This window comes from Mercenaria mercenaria, chromosome 13 (genome assembly GCF_021730395.1).
Source record: "Mercenaria mercenaria strain notata chromosome 13, MADL_Memer_1, whole genome shotgun sequence".
NCBI classification, from domain to species: Eukaryota; Metazoa; Mollusca; class Bivalvia; order Venerida; family Veneridae; genus Mercenaria; species Mercenaria mercenaria.
Window position 1 is genome coordinate 33,660,306 of NC_069373.1, and position 20,819 is coordinate 33,681,124.

Genomic DNA, 20,819 nt, shown 5'->3' on the forward strand with positions numbered 1-20,819 from the left:
ATGAATAATTCTTTACACGAATACATAAACAACAAAGTAAAATATGAACACATTATATACAAACATGCAAAATTTAAGATATTATTAATGAAATATCTACCGTTCTTTTATCATAATAATGATAATAATATTAATACGCAATATCAAAAACACATAACATACATTTGGAACATATTCTATGTGACTTAAATTAGAACTATGTATATTGTACTGCAAACTGTAAGACAATTCAATATATAAATATATATATATCAGTGTTGTATAAGCAATAATAATACATTATATTACACAGATCACAGGAATGATTGAATTGTTTATTTGAAGTTCAAGTATATTACATAAAAAGTAAAATATGAACAAATTATATACATATCTATAATGATGATCTCTGATTCATATTGAACATTGTACGTAATCATTGTAATCATATGTTAACAGACAGAACAAACAAATTCTACGTCGGCATGCGAAACATCTGCAGGCGCCTCCACACAGTGCTTGTGGTACCAGCGTGAACATTTGTCACACTGGACTTGATCGCCTAAGCAGGCGGGTAGGTTACAAATACAGTAATTTTCTATCGAAATAATTTTCTGCAGTTTTTTACGACGAGTGCTTAGAGTCTTTTTTGTTGTTGGAAATTCCGACATTGTTTCGTTTTCTAGACAAGAGATTAAATGTTGTCTTAGTTTAAAGGGATCAAATATCAAATCAAAACAAAGTTTCTGCCTAATACAGTATGAGGTGGCATAAGCCACAGCAAATAATCCACAGTCGATTGAATTGTCTTGTTTTTGGACCAAAGGAACTGTTATATCAAAACCCTCTTCATTTTTTCCATAAATCTGTGAAAGCTGAATTTTGAGGCCGTCTGGTATAATTCTGTCATTTGGTCTTTCGTTGCCTAAACTGTCTATCAAATATATACTATCATTGTGTTGTATAGATGTTACCCAGTGATCCTTATGATTATGATGGATTTGACACGAAAACTTTTCCTTCGCTGGCTGGAATGGCGTAAAAGTTGTCCAAATTTTTTTATTGTCGTCGAACTTTGGAACTTTTTCGCATAACTGCAAACCGCCGATTTTATTTCCAAATTGTTTCCTTAAAAGTTTACTTACAGCTTCTATATGTTGTGAGTGTAACTTTCCGTTTTTGTCATTTATAATAGTTTTATCCTTATCTGTAAGTTTTAAATTGCTTATCCAAAGGTTTTGTTCTTCTTCTTGAAGGCTGTCGTCACGGCGGTCGCTTAACTCTATCAGTTCTAAATTTTCATCTATAGTTGAAAGCTCATTTAACTTAGGAATTTTACTTTTGCTATTATCAGGAGAGGCAAATCGCAGCTTACGTTTTTTATCGCTTGAAGATGCTTTAGGAGTTTTCATAATTGATTTCGGAGTTGATGCGTCGAACAAAGACCGCCTGACGTCACTACATGTTTCTTGTTTGATTTCCGTTTTAAGCGTTGGTGTAACTGCCGGGCCCGGAGTGCTTGAAATATTTTTATTTCCACTTTTTAAAACAGAGTCTGGTGCCGGATTTACAATAATGTCATTATCGTCTATGTCTCCTTTTCTACCTTTTTTCGTTCCACATTTTTTACTACTTTTGGGTCTACAATTGCGCCGTAACTAGGCTAGTTCGATTCCAGAATGCAGGACGCTTCTCCGTAAGATAATACCCTATCAGTGGACGAAAACATTGGTGTTTCAACTCCGCCCCCAACGAGATTTGACGACACATCGGTATTCAAATAATATATACATTCATTTTCACACAAAACAAACTTATCACTACTGAAAAGAGTTTTTCTACGACAACGCTGTGATGAACTAGTTGAAGGTGTAACTCTTGGCGAGGAACCGTTACCATGGCGACGACTTGTAGACTGTAGGTAAGTAGATGATCTTCTAACCGACGCAGGTGCAGCTGCTTGATACCAGCCGTTTGATAGTGGAGCAGATGGAAGATCACGAACGGCTTCGTAGACTCTCTGAAAAGGATTAAATATAGAAAAAGAATTCGAAGAAATAAATTCATACAATAATAAACAGTCATTCCATAGTAGAAAATCTGACACGGAATTTTAACCTCGTCGGCTTGTAACAGTAGAAATTCTACAAGGTTTGAATCGAGCTGGAGTTCATTTCACTTACTAGGCCATTTTCGATGAACAGTTCACGTAATGATTGATGTAAAATTTGATATTGATAATAAACAGGTAGTCGCATTTTTTTAAATATTTTTTTAGAAAAAGACGCAATATAGCTTTAACATGACATACCCTGTTTTCTAAAGCTCTCTCAACCAAAGACGATTGACCACCAACAGAACCCGACGAGGCTTGTTCACCCGACTTTCGACGTGAAGACGACCGACGACCTGTTTTACGACTTGAGTACGACTTGCGACCTATCCTATGAACCTTGGACCAACCTTGGGATTGCTGATGATCGGACGGTGACGGTTGATTTGGTCTTCCCGGAGGTGCGATGCACGTAGCCTCTGGCTCACGACTCGGAGAATACGTGGGTACGGAAACTGCCGGTACGGACTCCATTGCTGTTTCGATGATGTTGGCCAACTTCTCAGTGCCTTCGATATTGAGGTGTAGTCCATCTCTCCCCAGAAACCGACGAGGAGCGCCTGAAAAAATATACATGTTAAACATTTATAATTCCGTAGTACTCAGGTATATAAAAACTGTGTATGTGTAAAGTGTTTATTATTTCATCATAGTATATATGTAAATAAAATTGCAAATGTTAAGCATTTATCTTTCTATAATGGTACATATTAAGCATTTATCATTATATCGTAATATACATTTTATAAATCTGTACATGTTAAGCATTTATTATTCTATCGTAGCGAATGAGAGATTAGGAAGTAACATTTGAATTTGTACTCACCAAATAAAGAGTGAAAGTCCCACTGACTGATAGTCTGGAACCAACTGGTAGACTTAGAAAGCACGTGCAGCATGTTGTTGACTTCAGTAGCAACAGCATTCCAGTCGTCTAGAAACACAGTCTCTGCAGTTACACGGTCGGGGGTTTGCACTTGGAACAAATCGCGTCCCCTTGGTAGGATCTCGGACACCAGGACTGTTGTACTGCAATTTATAAATTAAGGTATAAAAAGTATTTGTATGGATTTGCTTAGGTTTCTCGTCCACAAATTCCTTTCTTCAAAGCGACTTCAATTTTTATCAGCATTTAATTATTGTTTTTAATTTCTATATGCAGAGAAAATGTTATTATCCAGTAATATATAACAAAGTTACTCTATCTAATAAACAGGGAGTTTGTAAGTAACTCACCTCGGAGACATGGTGTGCAGACGGAAGCTTAGTCTCTTGATATCTTCTACAATTTGGACAGCTGGCCTTCTACCGATGTCATTAGCGCCGATTACCAGAGCAATAACCTGAATTTAAAAAAAAAAAAACAGTAATCGTACGCTTTATAGCGCTATATAAGATATGTGAGAATTTGCTGACCACAAAAAACTATCATATGTACAGGTACATGGCCAGTCAGCAGTTTTACTCTATGTTTAACTGGTCAGCACTTTGCACACATTAAATATATACAGGTACACGCCCGGTCAGCAGTTTTACTCTATATTCAACTGGTCAGCAGTTTTACCCTTTATTTAACTGGTCAGCAGTTTTACTCTATATTTAACTGGTCAGCACTTTCTAGCGATATCTCATTTACGTGAAACTGCTGACCACATAGAAATACAGAGAATAAAAATATACAGGTACACGGCCGGTCAGCAGTTTTACTCTATATTTAACTGGTCAGCAGTTTTACTCTACGTTTAACTGGTCAGCACTTTGCACACATTAAATATATACAGGTACACGCCCGGTCAGCAGTTTTACTCTATATTCAACTGGTCAGCAGTTTTACTCTATGTTTAACTGGTCAGCACTTTGCACACATTAAATATATACAGGTACACGCCCGGGCAGCAGTTTTACTCTATATTCAACTGGTCAGCAGTTTTACTCTATGTTTAACTGGTCAGCACTTTGCACACATTAAATATATACAGGACTTTCTAGCGATATTTCATTTACGTGAAATTGCTGACCACATAGAAATATAGAGAATAAAAATATACAGGTACACGGCCGGTCAGCAGTTTTACTCTATATTCAACTGGTCAGCAGTTTTACTCTATGTTTAACTGGTCAGCACTTTGCACACATTAAATATATACAGGTACACGCCCGGTCAGCAGTTTTACTCTATATTCAACTGGTCAGCAGTTTTACTCTACGTTTAACTGGTCAGCACTTTGCACACATTAAATATATACAGGTACACGCCCGGTCAGCAGTTTTACTCTATATTCAACTGGTCAGCAGTTTTACTCTATGTTTAACTGGTCAGCACTTTGCACACATTAAATATATACAGGTACACGCCCGGTCAGCAGTTTTACTCTATATTCAACTGGTCAGCAGTTTTACTCTATGTTTAACTGGTCAGCACTTTGCACACATTAAATATATACAGGTACACGCCCGGTCAGCAGTTTTACTCTATATTCAACTGGTCAGCAGTTTTACTCTATGTTTAACTGGTCAGCACTTTGCACACATTAAATATATACAGGACTTTCTAGCGATATTTCATTTACGTGAAATTGCTGACCACATAGAAATATAGAGAATAAAAATATACAGGTACACGGCCGGTCAGCAGTTTTACTCTATATTTAACTGGTCAGCAGTTTTACTCTATGTTTAACTGGTCAGCACTTTGCACACATTAAAAATATAGAAATATAGAGAATAAAAAATATACAGGTACATGGTCGGTCAGCAGTTTTACTCTATATTTAACTGGTCAGCAGTTTTACTCTATGTTTAACTGGTCAGCACTTTGCACACATTAAATATATACAGGACTTTCTAGCGATATTTCATTTACGTGAAATTGCTGACCACATAGAAATATAGAGAATAAAAATATACAGGTACACGGCCGGTCAGCAGTTTTACTCTATATTTAACTGGTCAGCAGTTTTACTCTATGTTTAACTGGTCAGCACTTTGCACACATTAAAAATATAGAAATATAGAGAATAAAAAATATACAGGTACATGGTCGGTCAGCAGTTTTACTCTATATTTAACTGGTCAGCAGTTTTACTCTATGTTTAACTGGTCAGCACTTTGCACACATTAAATATATACAGGACTTTCTAGCGATATTTCATTTACGTGAAATTGCTGACCACATAGAAATATAGAGAAATGGTCAGCAGAATTTACAGTTTCAAACTTGTACAGAATCAGTCAACAGTTTCAATATTTAACAGGTCAGCACTTTCTATATATGCATATCGCATTTGCGTGGAATAGCTGACCACATATAAACAGAGGAAAATGGTCAGCAGAGTTTACAGTTTCAAACTTATACAGAATCGGTCAGCAGTTTAAAAATTTCACACAATATTTAACTGGTCAGCACTTTTTAGCGGTATCGCATTTACGTGAAATTGCTGACCATCTAGAAATGGTCAGCAGAATTTTTGTTTCACAGTTATACAGAAGCGGCCAGAATATTTCTCTGTTTAATTTTTAATGTCTTTGGAAAATGCGAAGGTGCTTGGTAAGATAGTAGAGTTTCTTAAAATAAATGATGATAGGTAAAGGTAGATTTCTCGGAAGCACAGAGCACCAAAAAGCCACGCAATATATATAGAGTCAATACACTTAAAAATAATACCACATAACTTCACGAAAATTGTTATATGTGTTCTTTTCATGCATTTAATGAGATAATTCTTACTTAACTTGTTTACATGTTTTGTCAATATCAAATGTAATGAAAACATGCAGACAACAATCCAACCGTTTTTGCGGTCAGCAGTTTGTCAATATTAAAAAGGGCTACTTAATATGATTTACACTTTATTTAACCGGTCATTTCTGTATCAGTTTATTAGCAATGTTAATTTACATAGCTATACTGTTCGAATGACTTACTCTTTTTATCTATTTATTTTGTGATCATATACAAAAAAAATAAATACACGACAGTTAAGAGACATTCTTCATAGCATTCATTTATTTATTCTAAGAGTGCATTAATCCGGTACTACATGTGCAAATTAATGCAATTAAAGATCTGTGGATTACACAAGCATGCGATGGCCCTAAGCTAGTGTACTTCTTAATTAACAAGTTTATTGGTGTTATCGATAAGTGTGAACAACAAAATACACAGGGTGTCACTACGTTCAATTCTGTAATGATTAAATGCGTTTCATAAAAAAGACCATACAATATCAAAATGATTTTTAAAAGTATGCGAATCATTCAATATAATTATGTCCACCAAATTAATGCAAGCCAAGACTTTGATGCAATTTAGTGTCTTCGTTCTTTAGTCAAGTTAAATATGTTATCAAGAAATGAAATAGTTCTGCTTGAGCATACGTACATCAGTAAGTACTGAAGATTAGCACCTTCGTGTTCATCCAATTAAGGAAAAACTTGTTGATAATTATCATTTTAGATGAACCCCATTTAAATGTGATAGTATACTTAATTTAGCCGACAAAGTCGTATATTAATGATTTGTGTCACAAAACTAGCAGTCATGTATTATCTTTGTATGAAGCAATTATTCATTTTTAGCCATTCATAGGCAATAAGAAGTTATGCTAGTCAATATTACAATTCAATCTTATTCCAATTTTATACTTTTCAAAATGCGAGCAGTATGAAGGCATATGTTATATGCTTAGAAATCTCTTATAAAATACTTATAATTTCTAGACGGCTGGCATACATCAAAGCGGCAACTGTCGTATTCATGTTGGCAAAAGAAATATAGTTGACGTGACATGCATGATACATATATTATGTAATCTGACTTACCGATTTCGATGGTACCATTTCATAGAATTCAAGTGTATCTTCCATGAAATCACGCACAGTAAATCCAGAGTAAGAAAAAACTGGACAACGAGCAAAATTGTCCAAGTATTTTGTCTGAGAATGTCCAACTATCATAGCCATTATGGATTTTTCAACAAAGCACAAATTCACACAATTAGAAAATAATATCACAAATCAGTAATAGTATTCCAGTCAAATATTCATATGAATTGAACATATAATATACAAACATTAATTTCTATGACTTATATACTTACCATTTCTACTCAAAAGTATCAGCTTGTCCGAGGTGGTGAAACAAAAAGTATACGATCAAAGGCCAATTTAATAACAATTAGAAATAGATTAAAAGTGTAACTTAAATATTCGGCCGACAAAATATCTTATTTTCACTGTTTGCAGTTTGTATATAATTAAATAGTTCAAAGACTAAAAACATTAAATAAGCACAAATAAAACATGTGTAACATTGTTTGCAGTTTGGCCAATTTGCCGCTTACTTCAAATAATAAAGTGATTGCATTTATTTTCATTTCAAAATTAGTTCAGAATAATTAATTATTTACACGCATTGACCAAACTTAATTTTCTATAATTATATACAATTGGATCACACACTACAATACGTTAATAATATAAATGATTTTTTTTTCGCATTATATAAGAATATGAATTACAGCTCGGTAAAAAATATGGTTAAGATCTATTTTATTTAAAATATTTATACAAAATAAACTATTCTGCGCTCACAATAACATCAGTTTAAACACCTGTATAATTAGACTAGGCTAGACAATATCGATTTTATTATCCTTCTTTGTCTATATGGTCAGCAGTTTCCGATACCCTTCTTTACCTTTGTGGTCAGCAGTTTCCTATATATTCTATATCGTCAGCTAAGTCGTCAGCAGTTTAGTTTGTTCCTCATTCAGGCGCAGTAATGAATGGCAGGTGATGAAAATATAAAAAGAAAGGAAATGAAAGCCCTCTAAAATGGCACTAAGACGAACTGTACTGAAGAGTGTAACCGTATACTTGCGATGTCTTAGAACAAATCAAGTGAGAAACAAATCAATCACTGGTTATCAAAGCGCTGATAACGCTCTGCAAACAGTGACCGGCGGACGAATTAACCGGTGGCTAGACGCTTATGAAGATTTTGTAGGGCTTACTGAAGTCCGAATAGCCCAAGAACAGGTTACCAAGGTAATACAGCAAACGAAAACTTCGTGTTAAGATTCGTTTTTGTGATATCAATTTTCGTTTGTAATGAGCCTGCGACGGAAAATATGGATACCAATTGTCCTCCATGATTAGGATCGAACTATCATCCCTGGGTATATCACAAATTCTATGATCACATTGTCTTGTACCTTATACTTACATTCCGAAAATAAGATAAAAGAGTCTTATTGAAAACAACATGAAGATCTCTATTCACAACAACTCGTCATGCTCGTAGGACGCCCACTTAAATAGGTCAACCAGAAAGGCAAATCAAACTCTAGGTTTCCTCCGCAGGAATATAAAGGTGAACTCCAAACCCCTAAAGTCCATAACATATCAGACCCTCATTAAACCTCAGTTGTCATAGACATGCCACACATCAGATTGCCAGTATACTTTTAGAGTGAGGCGATTACTGAAAATGATGATGATGAACAAATAGCTCGGAAGTCTGGTCTCCATACACACAAACACAAATAGACTATTTAGAAGTGGTCCAAAGGTGGGCAGCGTGTTGGCCAATGTCGGACTTTGGCCACATCTTCAGTGTCCTGGAAAGGGTTGGACAGTTACCACATGAATCCTTCAAACACTTCTAACACCATTGAAGTGAACTTGGGACAGAAAATACCAAGGTCCCTACAAGGCTTGATAGCCAGAGCATGAGATCCATAGGCGGACACGCTTAACTACTTCGCGCAAGGGTTAACCTAACAGCAAGGCTATTAGAAGTGGCCTTTAAACCTACTATCACTGCACTTCTCCCCCTTTACTTTTCAGAGCTCACCTTCTTTCCAGAATGACACTCCATGCCCATGGCATGGGTCCTTAAAGACAGTCCTAACAGCATTGAAGTAAACCTGGGACAGAAAATTCCAGGGTCCCTACTGAGGCTCAAACCGCGGACCTTGAGATCTGTAGATGGACACTCAAACCCAATAGCAAGGCTGTCGGAAGTGGCCTATACACCTACTATTACTACACATTATTATTTTATTGATTTTGAGGTCAGTAGGTCAGAGGTCAAGGACACAGTGACTCGGAATAGTTAAACCCTTTCCGAATGATAACTCAAGAACGCTTGGGCCTAGGATCATGAAAGTTGATAGGGATATTGGTCATGACTAGCAGATGACTCCTATTGATTTTGAAGTCAGTAGGTCAAAGTTCAAGGTCACAGTGAACCGAAACAATTAAACCATTTCAGGAAGATAACTTGAGAAAGCTTTGGCTTAGGATCATGAAACTTAATAGGGATGTTGATCATGACCAGCTGACAACCCCTATTGATTTTGAGATCAGTAAGTCAAAGGTCAAGGTCACAGTGACCTGGAACAGTTAAACTGTTTCCAGACGTTAACTTGAAGAATAAAACAGGTTACTGAATGCATCAAGGGGAGCATTACGTGTTCTACATGCTCTTGTTTAAAACTAAAATGGGTTTTTTATATCATTTTGTCTAATCTATCTGTGCCTGTTTGATTTGCTTGATTTAATAATTGGTGTTCCTCAGTTATTTATGTTTTGAAAGAAAATGGAAATTCAAGTGAATGCTGGTTTCTGTGAACCATTTAGATTCAAAATTTAGGTGAATAATGATTAATTCTTATTTGAATTTCATTTGCAACAAAATTGAAAATGTACCAATAATTAACCCACAACATACTGTAAAATCATTTAATTTCATGGGCATAAAATCTAGTGGTTTTTGGTCAAAACGGCAATTTCGTGGGAATATATGAATTCATGGGTTTCAACTTTTCAACATAGAATTAATGGGAATTTTACTTATTCGTTGGGATTAAATTTTGTGGATTGACTCAACCACGAAATTCACGAAAATTAGTCCCCCATGTACATTAATGATTCCACAGTATGATAAAAAAAGAGGTCATCACTCCTAGACAACTCCTTACAGGCTTGTCTAAAGGTACTGACCTGTACCTCTAAAATCAGATTCTAGAAGAACAGATCCATACGTTTATACCTGACAGGGGTGTAAAATTCTTTTTCACACCACTCGCCCTGCAGGACTAGTAGCTAGTAAAATCTACTCGCCCCTAGTGGACAGTCACTCGCCCTAATAATTGACATGTTTAATACTGTCACGTTTTATGAAAGGAGAATTATGTACAAGCAAATTTCAAACTTAACACATAGCTCGTACACTACGTTTCCTTTTTGATTATCCGTTTTTGTTACTCTTAAATTTCCTTTTCACACCAGACATTCATTTTTCTTTCACTAATTTGTCATCTCCACCACCAAGTTGCTTTCCATAATAATTGCATCGATAGTAAAAATAAACACAGTCTAACCCCTGCCGTAGTTTCCCAAAGTGTCAGGAAAGTATTAAACATCAGTTATTTTCATTTTCTCAAGACATATTTCCTGAAAAAAAAAAATTTTGAAAAGTGTCCTAAAAATATGGACACAATAATCATATTCCACCTACCCGTCTTGAAACGAAAAAAAAAAGTTGACGATCATCGGTAATTATTCTGTTGATAAACTAAGTAATTGGCCTGTTTTCATCATCAATTAACATCCTCTCAAAGAGCTAAAAGAAGTGTGTCGGTATCATGACATCTGAAGTGGAGATCAAAGCGGTATTGTCGCACGAGATTGTCATGGCATTACGTCATATTACAGTTTTCGCGCCATGTGACTATTTGCCCTCAAGGAATATTTTATATAAAAAAAAAATACATGTACAAAGATTCATTTAAAACTATTAAAAACCGCATCAACATCATTTCGTTTTATTTTAAAACCACATTTCTATTTACGTCCACGAGACCTTTTTACCAAAAAAAAAAAAAAAAAAATCGTTTTACTCAATGTATTTAAATTACTGCCGCTTTTTCATTATTTAAGATTTTTTAATTCTGTTTTTTGTTCTTTCTGGTCAAAAGTCCGAATTTCATGCCCATAGTATGTATCACGTATTTTCTCTTAGAAAGAAATCAGTAATTAAGATCGCGCTGTTTGAAATTTATTATTATGAAAATGTATGAAAATTCGACCATTTTCATACAAATTTGCTTATATTTCCGTCGACATTTTATTGAAATCTTAGTAGATTTCAAATTGTATTACTTCTCAAGCGATGTTGAAAAACTGAAGCGATAATGTTAAAAAATGAATGCACTACGCACGTTTTTTGTGTACGTGTCGATAAACAAAAGTAACGGAGATGTGAATTTGATACTACGATAGGTCGCACGTGCTCTTGGAATGGAAAATTACTGGCATGACGTTTTGATATCTTTACGATTCGCGGGTAAATTCCAGTCAAAGTAGCAACTGAACTATCTCAAAGTTTGCTGAGGTTTTTCTAGATGTAATTTCTAAATTTCATTAAAGCTACGACGTAAAAACCACTCGCCCGATCGGTCGAGTATACAGCGAGATCCACTCGTCCTATCCATACTTTAACTCGCCAATGCGAGCGGGCGAGTGGAATTTTACACCCCTGTTATTCTAGACACTTCCTTTCAGAAATACCATGAAGAGATAACAGATGTCATCGCATGCTTTACAAGAGCACCGCCTTGCGAGTGCAGGTGCTCATCTGATTTTTTTATCTCTGTATAATAGAAATATTATCCTACCCATGTGTTTTTATGATATTTTCGAAGTCCAAAAGGGGCCATAATTCTTGCAAAAAGCAGGATGGAGTTATGTTTCTTGCTGTACAGATGGTGAACAAGTATTGCAAGTTCTAAAGCAATAGCTTAATTTTGATAGCTTAGGAGAAAGGCTGACCTAAACACAAAGCTTAACCAAGAAATCTGATTTTTCTAAGTCCAAAAGGGGCCATAATTCTTGCAAAAAGCAGGATGGAGTTATGTTTCTTGCTGTACAGAGTCAGCTATTGATGGTGAACAAATGTTGCAAGTTAAAAGCAACAGCTTTGATAGTTTAGGAGAAAAGCTGACCTAAACATAAAAACTTAACCAGGCAACACCAACGCTGATCAAGTGATGACAATAACTCACTTTTTAAAAAAAAAAATCAGATGAGCTAAAAATACAGTTGATTATAAAACAGTTTAATTATTATGTATAAAGAAACTGATAGCTCTTAACTCACATCATGGCTTTATCAAATCTGATGTAAATGTAACCTAATCACCAGACAGTAATAGTAAATTTGGGGCATATTTTCTATTTATTCAATGCCCTCATTCTTCCATTAATTGGGCACATTATGCCCCATTAGACATTGCATAAAAAATTTCTTTTAACACAAAGTACTGTTTAAAAAAAAGCCACAGTTATTGATCATCAGTTCTTAGCATCAGGTAATATACTATAGTACACAGTATTCAGCTTAGTGCTCAGCAAATTTTTATCTCCACTTTTTATCCCCTGCAGATGAAATCGGGAGGGGGGTATTGAAATGGCGTCCGTGCGTCCGCAGCCATTTCTCAGTAACTAGCAGGTAGAATTTCATGAAACTTGAAATAAACATGAACCAACATACTGCGATGATGCCCGTCAAATTTTTTTTGATCGGTCGATTTCCCTTAGAGTTACTGCCCTTGATTTAATGAAAAATGCCAAAAAATGTCCATCCGCAGTCATTTCTCAGTAACTATCAGGTAGAATTTCATAAAACTTGATATAAACATGCACCAACATACTGTGATGATGCCCGTCAATTTTTTTTTTTGGATTGGTCAATTTCCCTTAGGGTTATTGCCCTTGATTTAATGAAAAATCCACATCTGCAGCCATTTCTCAGTAACAAGCTGGTAGAATTTCATGAAACTTGAAATAAATATGAACCAACATACTTCGATGATGCCTGTCATTTTTCTTTTCAATTGGTCAATTTTCCTTATAGTTATTGCCCTCTAATTGTTTAAAAATCTACAGATTTGTATATAACAAACCAACCAATAGCATGAATAGGTAGAATTTCATTAAACTTCTTTCATTCTTTTCAGTGAACATTTAGTATAAACATATGAAGTTTTGTACCCACACCTGGTCACCACCTTGCCTTGCCCCCACCCCCAACGGACAAAAAAAAAGATTATTTATTCCTTCCCTTTTTATCCTTTTTATTTATTTTTTCAGACCTTCCATGAAAATTTATTAGCATGCAAAGTTGTACCGTTCCCCCACCTCACTCTCCACTCAGTCTTGCCCACCATCACGATCATGCATCCCCATTCCCCACCTTTTTTTTTTTAAATTTTCCGTCAATATTATAATCAACATGTGAAATTTTGTACCCTCACCCCTCCCCCCCCCCCCCCCCCCCCTCCCCCACAACCCCCCAAAAAAAGCATTCGTTTTCTGTTAAAATGATTTTGACTAATGAAATTATTTGCTTCTTTGTAACATCCTTAAATATTTGCCAGATATATTTTTTTGCCATTCGTCACCTCAAGCCCTTTCGGCGGGGATACCAATTCATCGAATTTGCTTGTTTTTGTTTTTTTACGGTATTTATAAAGTATATTTCACTGCTTGTTTTCCATTTTAGGCAGAAGCCAACTACAGATGTGTTCAAGAAGATCGTCGGTCAACACAACTGGCCTTGACTGCAGTTCAAACCAAAATCAAAGGAATCGCCTCAGAAATAGAGAAAACTCAAAGAGGAACTGACACTTACCTAGATCTGGTTACAAAGGAGAATGACATTATTAAGGAAGAAAAAGATATACTTGAACAGCTAGCTGCAGCTGAAGAAACAGAGAAACGTATATTTGCACTTCTCTCATCTGCCCTTAGAGAAAGTCATGAAAAGGAGAGAGCTAGAGCTGAGAGGATGAAATACTGGGGGATCATGGGATCAATAATCGGTGCTGTAATAGGAATAATTGGGACAACTTTTAATAATTATCTCAGAATGAAAGAATTAAGAGGTATTGTAACAGATGCCACAGAAATGAATCAAGTTTATAGAGAAAAGACAATGGATATGGGTATGACCATCAATGAACAGTATGGTAAAATTTATCAGTTTTTAGTGGATATTAGATCAGCAACTGGAATTGCTCTAGATAGTTCGCAGAAAGGCAGTGTTAGAGGTAAAGAACTGCCTCTTGTTCTAGAAAAAGATGCCAAGCTTGAAGAAGTTCTTGCAGCTCTAAAACGACAAGAGGAACTGTTTGATAAAGAAATTAAAAATATTGGACATGCTTTAGCAAATAGAAATGCAAACAATGCAGAGGGGAATGTAGTTTATGTTGGGCCAGAAATGGAAGTAATGCTTAAGGACACTGAAAACAATCTTGCATGGAAAATGAAAATGCAATCATTAGGAACTGTAACTCTTATCTATGCTGTGGCAGCTGTCTCTATACCTGTATTATATAAATTGTTTGGTGGTAGCTGATAATGGCTAGAAAAGTAGAAGTCTTATTAAACTTTTAAAGGTTTTTTTAGAAAATGGAACTGCTCTGTATATGAAAATATTATACAGTAATAAAATAACTTTTAGTCCAATTGGTCAAAGAATAAGGAATGCTATTGTTCTTGTCGTGATGTTACCATTTGTGTTGCTTTCAGGTTAAACTTAATGGCAAGCTTTCCAATTTCACTAAATTTTCTTCTCTACTGCCCCTACAAAATCTGTCATAAAATGACAAGAAACACAAGATGTAAGCAAAAAAAGATGTGTCAGAATGGCTAAAAAGTTTCTGTTCCATATTTACTTATGTATTCAATGAAATGTTTTACTGACAAATACCCAGATAACATTAATGCTATTGCACATACCTGTATTACCATAATTTATAAAAGGCAAGAATACTTTTTAGCTCACCTGAGCACAAAGTGCTCATGGTGAGCTTTTATGATCACGCTGTGTCCGTCGTGCACACGGATGTCCGTCTGTCCATTTTCATGAACAGTTTTCTTTAAAAGGCATCTCCTCTAAAACCACTGAATAGATTCTGATAAAACTTGGCAAGGATATAGACTGGATGTTCCTTGGGTTGTCTTCTACCAAAATTATTTAAATGGTTCCTCTTGGTTGCAAATAGGGGCTGCCAGAGCTAAAAAATAGAAAAATCTTCAAACAACATCTCCTAAACTGCTGGTCCAATTTTGAAATAATTTCACACAAATGGTCCTTGCGTGACATTCTACCAAGAATTTTCAAGTTAGTTTGATTTGTCAAAAAAAAAAATGGCCTCCAGTGAACATGTACTTTTTTCCCCTATATGTGTGTAGTAGAAACTTTAAAAAAACAAAACATTCTTTTATGAAACTGCTGGCCAGATTTTAAGATCATTCCACACAATTGTCCTTGTGTGACCTTCTACAAAGAATGTCCAAATGAGTCTGATTCGTCAAAAAACATGACTGCCAGAGGGCATGGTCACTTTTCACTATATGTATATAGTGGAAACTTTAAAAATCTTTTTGTGTGAAACTGCTTGCCTGATTTTAAAATAATTTCACACAAATGGTCCTTGTGTGTCATTCTTCTAAGATTGTTAAATTTATTTTGATTTGTCAAAAAACATGGCCGCCAGAGGGTGTGGTCACTCTTCCCTGTATGTATATAGTAGAAACTTTAAAAATCTTCTTGTTAGCTCACCTGAGCACAAAGGTCAGTGATTGTCCACCGTCCATTGTCCATCATCTGTCAACAGTTTCCTTTAAACAACATTTCCTCCTATATCACCAGCCAATTTTGATGAAACTTCACAGGGATGCTCCTTGGATAGTCTTCTTTAAAAAGTGTAAACTCCATTCAGAACTCCAGTTGCCATGGCAACCAAACAGAAAAACTTTAGGAACCTTCTTGTCCAAAACCACTGATCATAGGGCTTTGATGTCTGGAATGTAGCATCATCGTCTTGTTGTCCTCTGTCAAGATTGTTCAAATTATCCCCCCTAAGGTCAAATATGGCCCCGCCTCGTGGGTCACATGGTTATATAGACTTATATAGGGAAAAACCTCTTGTGCAAAACCACAGAGCCTAGGGCTTTGATATTTGGTATGTAGCATCATCTAAAGGACCTCTATCAAGATTGTTCAAATTATATCACTACACCATGCATATCAAAAAGTTCAAAGAGATGAATACTATGCAAATTTGGTGCACACACTCTAAAACAGATACTGGTAGATATACAAACATGCCATGTAAAGACAGAGTTTGTTCTACAAGTAATGAAATTGAGGATGAGATTCATTTTATTAGATTCTAGCTGCATTTTAAACAATGACTTTCCAAAAATTCATATTCAGTCCATACAAATGTTCAATAATATCATTGTACACACCTGAAGAATTATTTCATTGGATTATGACACAAGGAAGTATTCATCTTTCAGATCTTGCTTCATTTCTAGATAAATGTTTTGACAGGAGACACGCTAATTTAAAACCAAACTGACTGTTATAATATTCTAGTATGTACTCTATACATACTGTTTATTCATGGTATGTTATCTAAACTGTTTTTTTACTTACAGTTTGTACTTTATTTATTAACTGTTGATTGGTGATATGTTCTTTATAACATGATAATGATGATTACAAAATAAACGCTATTCTATTCCATACATGTTAAGGTCATGTCCATATGCTTTATTGAATTATATTATTAAACCCCAGAAGATTAACCTGCTCTCGTTTGAGTCTTTATAGTTCCTGTGAACTATGGAAAATCTCAGTTGTGCTAGATACCAGAGCAGAACAGTGTTTATAGTTTATTAGATTTGTATCAAGAGATATGCACGGGGTCTGCAAGAGTTCTGCAGCAGAAAAAATTTGTAATACTATTCCGTGAATGAACTAGTGCATATTTCTAGATGCAAAGCAAATAATTTTTATTGTGCCCCCCACCCCCGATGAGTGGTGGGGGCATATAGATTTGGTCTTGTCCGTCCGTCTGAAGTTCGTGACGCGCCTAGCTCGAAAAGTATTTGATATAAATTGATGAAACCTTGCATGAGTCTTTATCATGATATGAACTTGCGCACCTCCTATTTTTCGTCTGGCTCCGCCCCCTATTTTCAGAGTTATGGCCCCTGAAATAGTCAAAAATGCAAATTTTCACCTTGTGACATGCCTAGCTCAAAAAGTATTTGATATAGATTCATGAAACCTTGCCTGAGTCTTAATCATGATATGAACTTGGGCACTTCTTATTTTTCATCTGGCTCCGCCCCCTATTTTCAGAGTTATGGCCCCTGAAATAGTCAAAATTGCACATTTTCACCTTGTGACACGCCTGGCTCAAGAAGTATTTGATATAGATTCATGAAATCTTGCATGAGTCTTAATCATGATATGAACTTGTGCACCTCCTATTTTTCATTTGGGTCCGCCCCCTATTTTTAGAGTTATGGCCCCTGAAATAGTCAAAAATGTACATTTTCACCTTGTGACGCACCTAGCTCAAAAAGTATTTAATATAAATGGTTGAAAACTTGCACAAGTTTTTATCATGATATAAACTTGCACACCTCTAATTTTTTGGCTGGCTCCACCCCCTATTTTCAAAGTTATGGCCCCTGAAATAGTAAAAAATGCACTTTTTCACCTAGTTATGTGCCTAGCTCAAAAAGTATTAGATGTAAATTCAGGAAACCTTCCTGGACTCTTTAACATGATGTGACCTTGCACACTTGGCATTCTTCTTGAGAATCTTAGCTCTTATTACAGAGTTATAGCCCTTGAAATAGCCAAAATAGTGGATTTTTTGTTTGTGATGCTCATAGCTCAAAAATTAAAGGGCCTAGAATAATGAATCCTTTCCATAAAATGTTTTTGAGCCTATACCCCATTAAGACTGCAAACATTTGAATTATTGCCCCTTATTTGTGACAAATATAGCAGTGGGGGGGCACACCCTGTGTCCTACAGACACATTCTAGTTACATACGCTTCTACACTAATAATTATTATATAAATATGTTTTTAGCATAATAAAAATTAGAAAATTTGATACCTTTATCATAGAAATTTTAAACATAGTGGCATACATGAGTCTGACCTCACAAATGATGTCACACTCCCAATATAAAATTTGAACGTCAAAATGGAAAAATATTGACATTTCAGGTTCCATAGTAACATAATGAAGTTCATAATTCAGTATGGAATACACTATTTTATTTCTTTGACAACAATTAGAAGATTACACTAGAATTTAAAAGAACTGTTCTGTGTATAGACAAAGGAATATCATTACCTTGTGAGTTTGGAAACGCAAAAGTCATATAAACTTTAATGTGTTTTGGACTCTTATTTCTTACAAAAAGAATACATCATTTGCAAAGCCTTAAAGTTATTGAACTCACTACATATAATCCGGGAAAACTGCACCCACTAGTAGCCACTACCATGAATTCCTGTTAAATGTACAGGAAGTGTGAATTTAAGAATTCAGGGGCTAGAACTTCGTGTAAGACCACAGCAAATTAAAGCCAATCTGTGAGAGAAGCATTTAATCAAAATTAAGTCAATCCAGCATGATTGGTTAGCCAATTTAAGATGATCCCTATTGCAGCCAACCATCACTTTGACTTTCCCCCCTGTTCCCTATTGACTTTTTATGCCCCCCTTCGAAGAAGGAGGGGTATATTGTTTTGCAGATGTCGGTCGGTCGGAATGTAGACCAATCCGTTTCCGGATGATAACTCAAGAACGCTTGAGCCTAGGATCATGAAAGTTGATAGGGAGGTTGGTCATCACCAGCAGATGACCCCTATTGATTTTGAGGTCTGTATGTCAAAGGTCAAGGTCACAGTGACCCTGAATAGTAAAACGGTTTCCGGATAATAACTGAAGAACACTTGGGCCTAGGATCATGAAAGTTGATGGGGAGGTTGGTCATGACCAGCAGATGACCCCTATTGATTTTGAGGTCAGTATATTAAAGGTCAAGGTCACAGTGACCCTGAACAGTGAAACGGTTTCCAGATGATAACTCACGCTTAGGCCTAGGGTCACGAAAATTGATAGGAAGGTTGTCATGACCAGCAGATGACCCCTATTGATTTTGAGGTCAGTATGTCAAAGGTCAAGGTCACAGTGACCAGGAACAGTAAAATGGTTTCCGGGAAATAAATCAAGAACGCTTGGGCCTAGTGTCAGGAAAATTGATAGGTTGGCCATGACCAGCAGATGACCCCTATTGATTTTGAGGTCATTAGGTCAAAGGTCAATGTCACATTGGCCAGGAACAGCAAAACGATTTTTGATCTTCTTGTCCAAAACCATAGGGCCTAGGGCTTTGATATTTGGTATGTAGCAAAATCTAGTGGTCCACTACCAAGATTGTTCAGATTATTTCCCTGGGGCCAAGTATGGCCCCACCCCGGGGGTCACATGGTTTATATAGACTTATATAGGAAATATTTTTAAAAAACCTCTTGTCCATAACCACAGGGCCTAGGGCTTTGATATTTTGTATATGACATCATCTTGTAGTCCTCTACTAAGATTGTTCAAATTTTTCCCTAGGGTCAAATATGGCTCCGCCCTGGGGGTCACATGGTTAACATAGACTTATATAGGAAAAAACTTTGAAAATCTTCTTGTCCAAACCACAAAGACTATGGCTTATATATTTTGTAATGTAGCATCATCTAGTGGTTCTCAACCAAGTTTGTTCAAATTATCCCTCTAGGGTCAAATATGGCCACGTCCCAGGGGTCACATGGTTCATATAGACTTATATAGGGAAAAACTTAGAATCTTCATGGACATAACTTAATCATTCAAATTTGGACCACATGTATAGTTTTGAGTGGCAAGATGAACCTTGACATGAGTTGACCTTGATCTTGACCTAGTGACCTACTTTCACATTTCTGTAGCTACAGCCTTCAAATTTGGACCACATGCATAGGTTTGTGTGCTGAAACAAACTTTGACCTTGTAATCATTCAAATTTGGACCACATGTATAGTTTTGAGTGGCAAGATGAACCTTGACATGAGTTGACCTTGATCTTGACCTAGTGACCTACTTTCACATTTCTGTAGCTACAGCCTTCAAATTTGGACCACATGCATAGTTTTTTTGTTCCAAAATAAAATTTGACTTTGATTTTGACCTAGTGACCTACTTTCACATTTCTCAAGCTACAGCCTTCAAATTTGAACCACAAGCATAGTTTTGTGTACTGAAATGAACTTTGATTTGAGATTGACCTAGTGACCTACTTTCACATTTCTGAAGGTACAGGCTTCAAATTTGGACCACTTGCATAGTTTTGTGTTCTAAATTGAAATTTGACATTGATTTTTACCTATTACCTACTTTCACATTTCTCAAGCTACAGCCTCCATATTTGAAGCACATGCATAGTTCTGTCTACCGAAATAAACTTTGACCTTGAAATTGATCTAGTGACCTATTTCAACATTTCTCAAGCCACAGCTTTCAAATTTGGACCACACGCATTGTTTTGTACCGAAATGAAATTTGACCTTGATTTTTACCTTGAGCTAGTCTTGAAATTTGGAACATTTAAAAATGGCTCAGTGGATGGCACCAAGATCACTCTGTAATCTTTTGTTAGGTTAATAGGTTAAAGGTCAAGGTCAGATTAAACCAGAATGATAGAACTTTTGTTTACAGTGAGCATATAATTCCTGTTCCTTGTGCAATTACTATATGCATCAAGGGGGGCATTTTGTGTTCGACGAGCTCTTGTTTTTATACTAGTTTG

At 35.9% G+C, this 20,819-nt stretch overlaps 2 protein-coding genes across 3 annotated transcripts; one reads left to right on the plus strand and one right to left on the minus strand.

Moving 5' to 3' along the window:
* Positions 1–3,794, minus strand: LOC128547884 (uncharacterized). 2 transcript variants are annotated; one of them, XM_053521492.1, is made up of 3 exons: positions 3,329–3,794; positions 2,291–3,121; positions 1–1,999 (listed from the first exon to the last, which is right to left on the minus strand). In XM_053521492.1, exon 3 carries the CDS (start codon positions 1,389–1,391, stop codon positions 432–434), a length of 960 nt encoding a protein of 319 aa, XP_053377467.1. In that variant the 5' UTR covers positions 1,392–1,999; positions 2,291–3,121; positions 3,329–3,794; the 3' UTR covers positions 1–431. Both variants share the same exon structure in this region, with proteins under 2 accessions (XP_053377467.1, XP_053377468.1).
* Positions 3,795–7,864: 4,070 nt separating this feature from the next.
* LOC123529146 (mitochondrial potassium channel-like) lies at positions 7,865–16,758 on the plus strand. Its single transcript, XM_045309365.2, has 2 exons — positions 7,865–8,140; positions 13,661–16,758. The coding sequence occupies exons 1-2, from the start codon at positions 7,928–7,930 to the stop codon at positions 14,513–14,515; spliced, it is 1,068 nt and encodes a 355-aa protein (XP_045165300.2). The 5' UTR covers positions 7,865–7,927; the 3' UTR covers positions 14,516–16,758.
* The last annotated feature ends 4,061 nt before the right edge of the window (positions 16,759–20,819 follow it).

Coding starts and splice junctions, on each gene's coding strand:
- LOC128547884 (XM_053521492.1), bottom strand. CDS start 1,391: ATGAAAACTCCTAAAGCATCTTCAAGCGATAAAAAACGTAAGCTGCGA.
- LOC123529146 (XM_045309365.2), top strand. CDS start 7,928: ATGGCACTAAGACGAACTGTACTGAAGAGTGTAACCGTATACTTGCGA. Junction 8,141..13,660: donor CCCAAGAACAGGTTACCAAG/GTAATACAGCAA, acceptor TTTCCATTTTAG/GCAGAAGCCAACTACAGATG.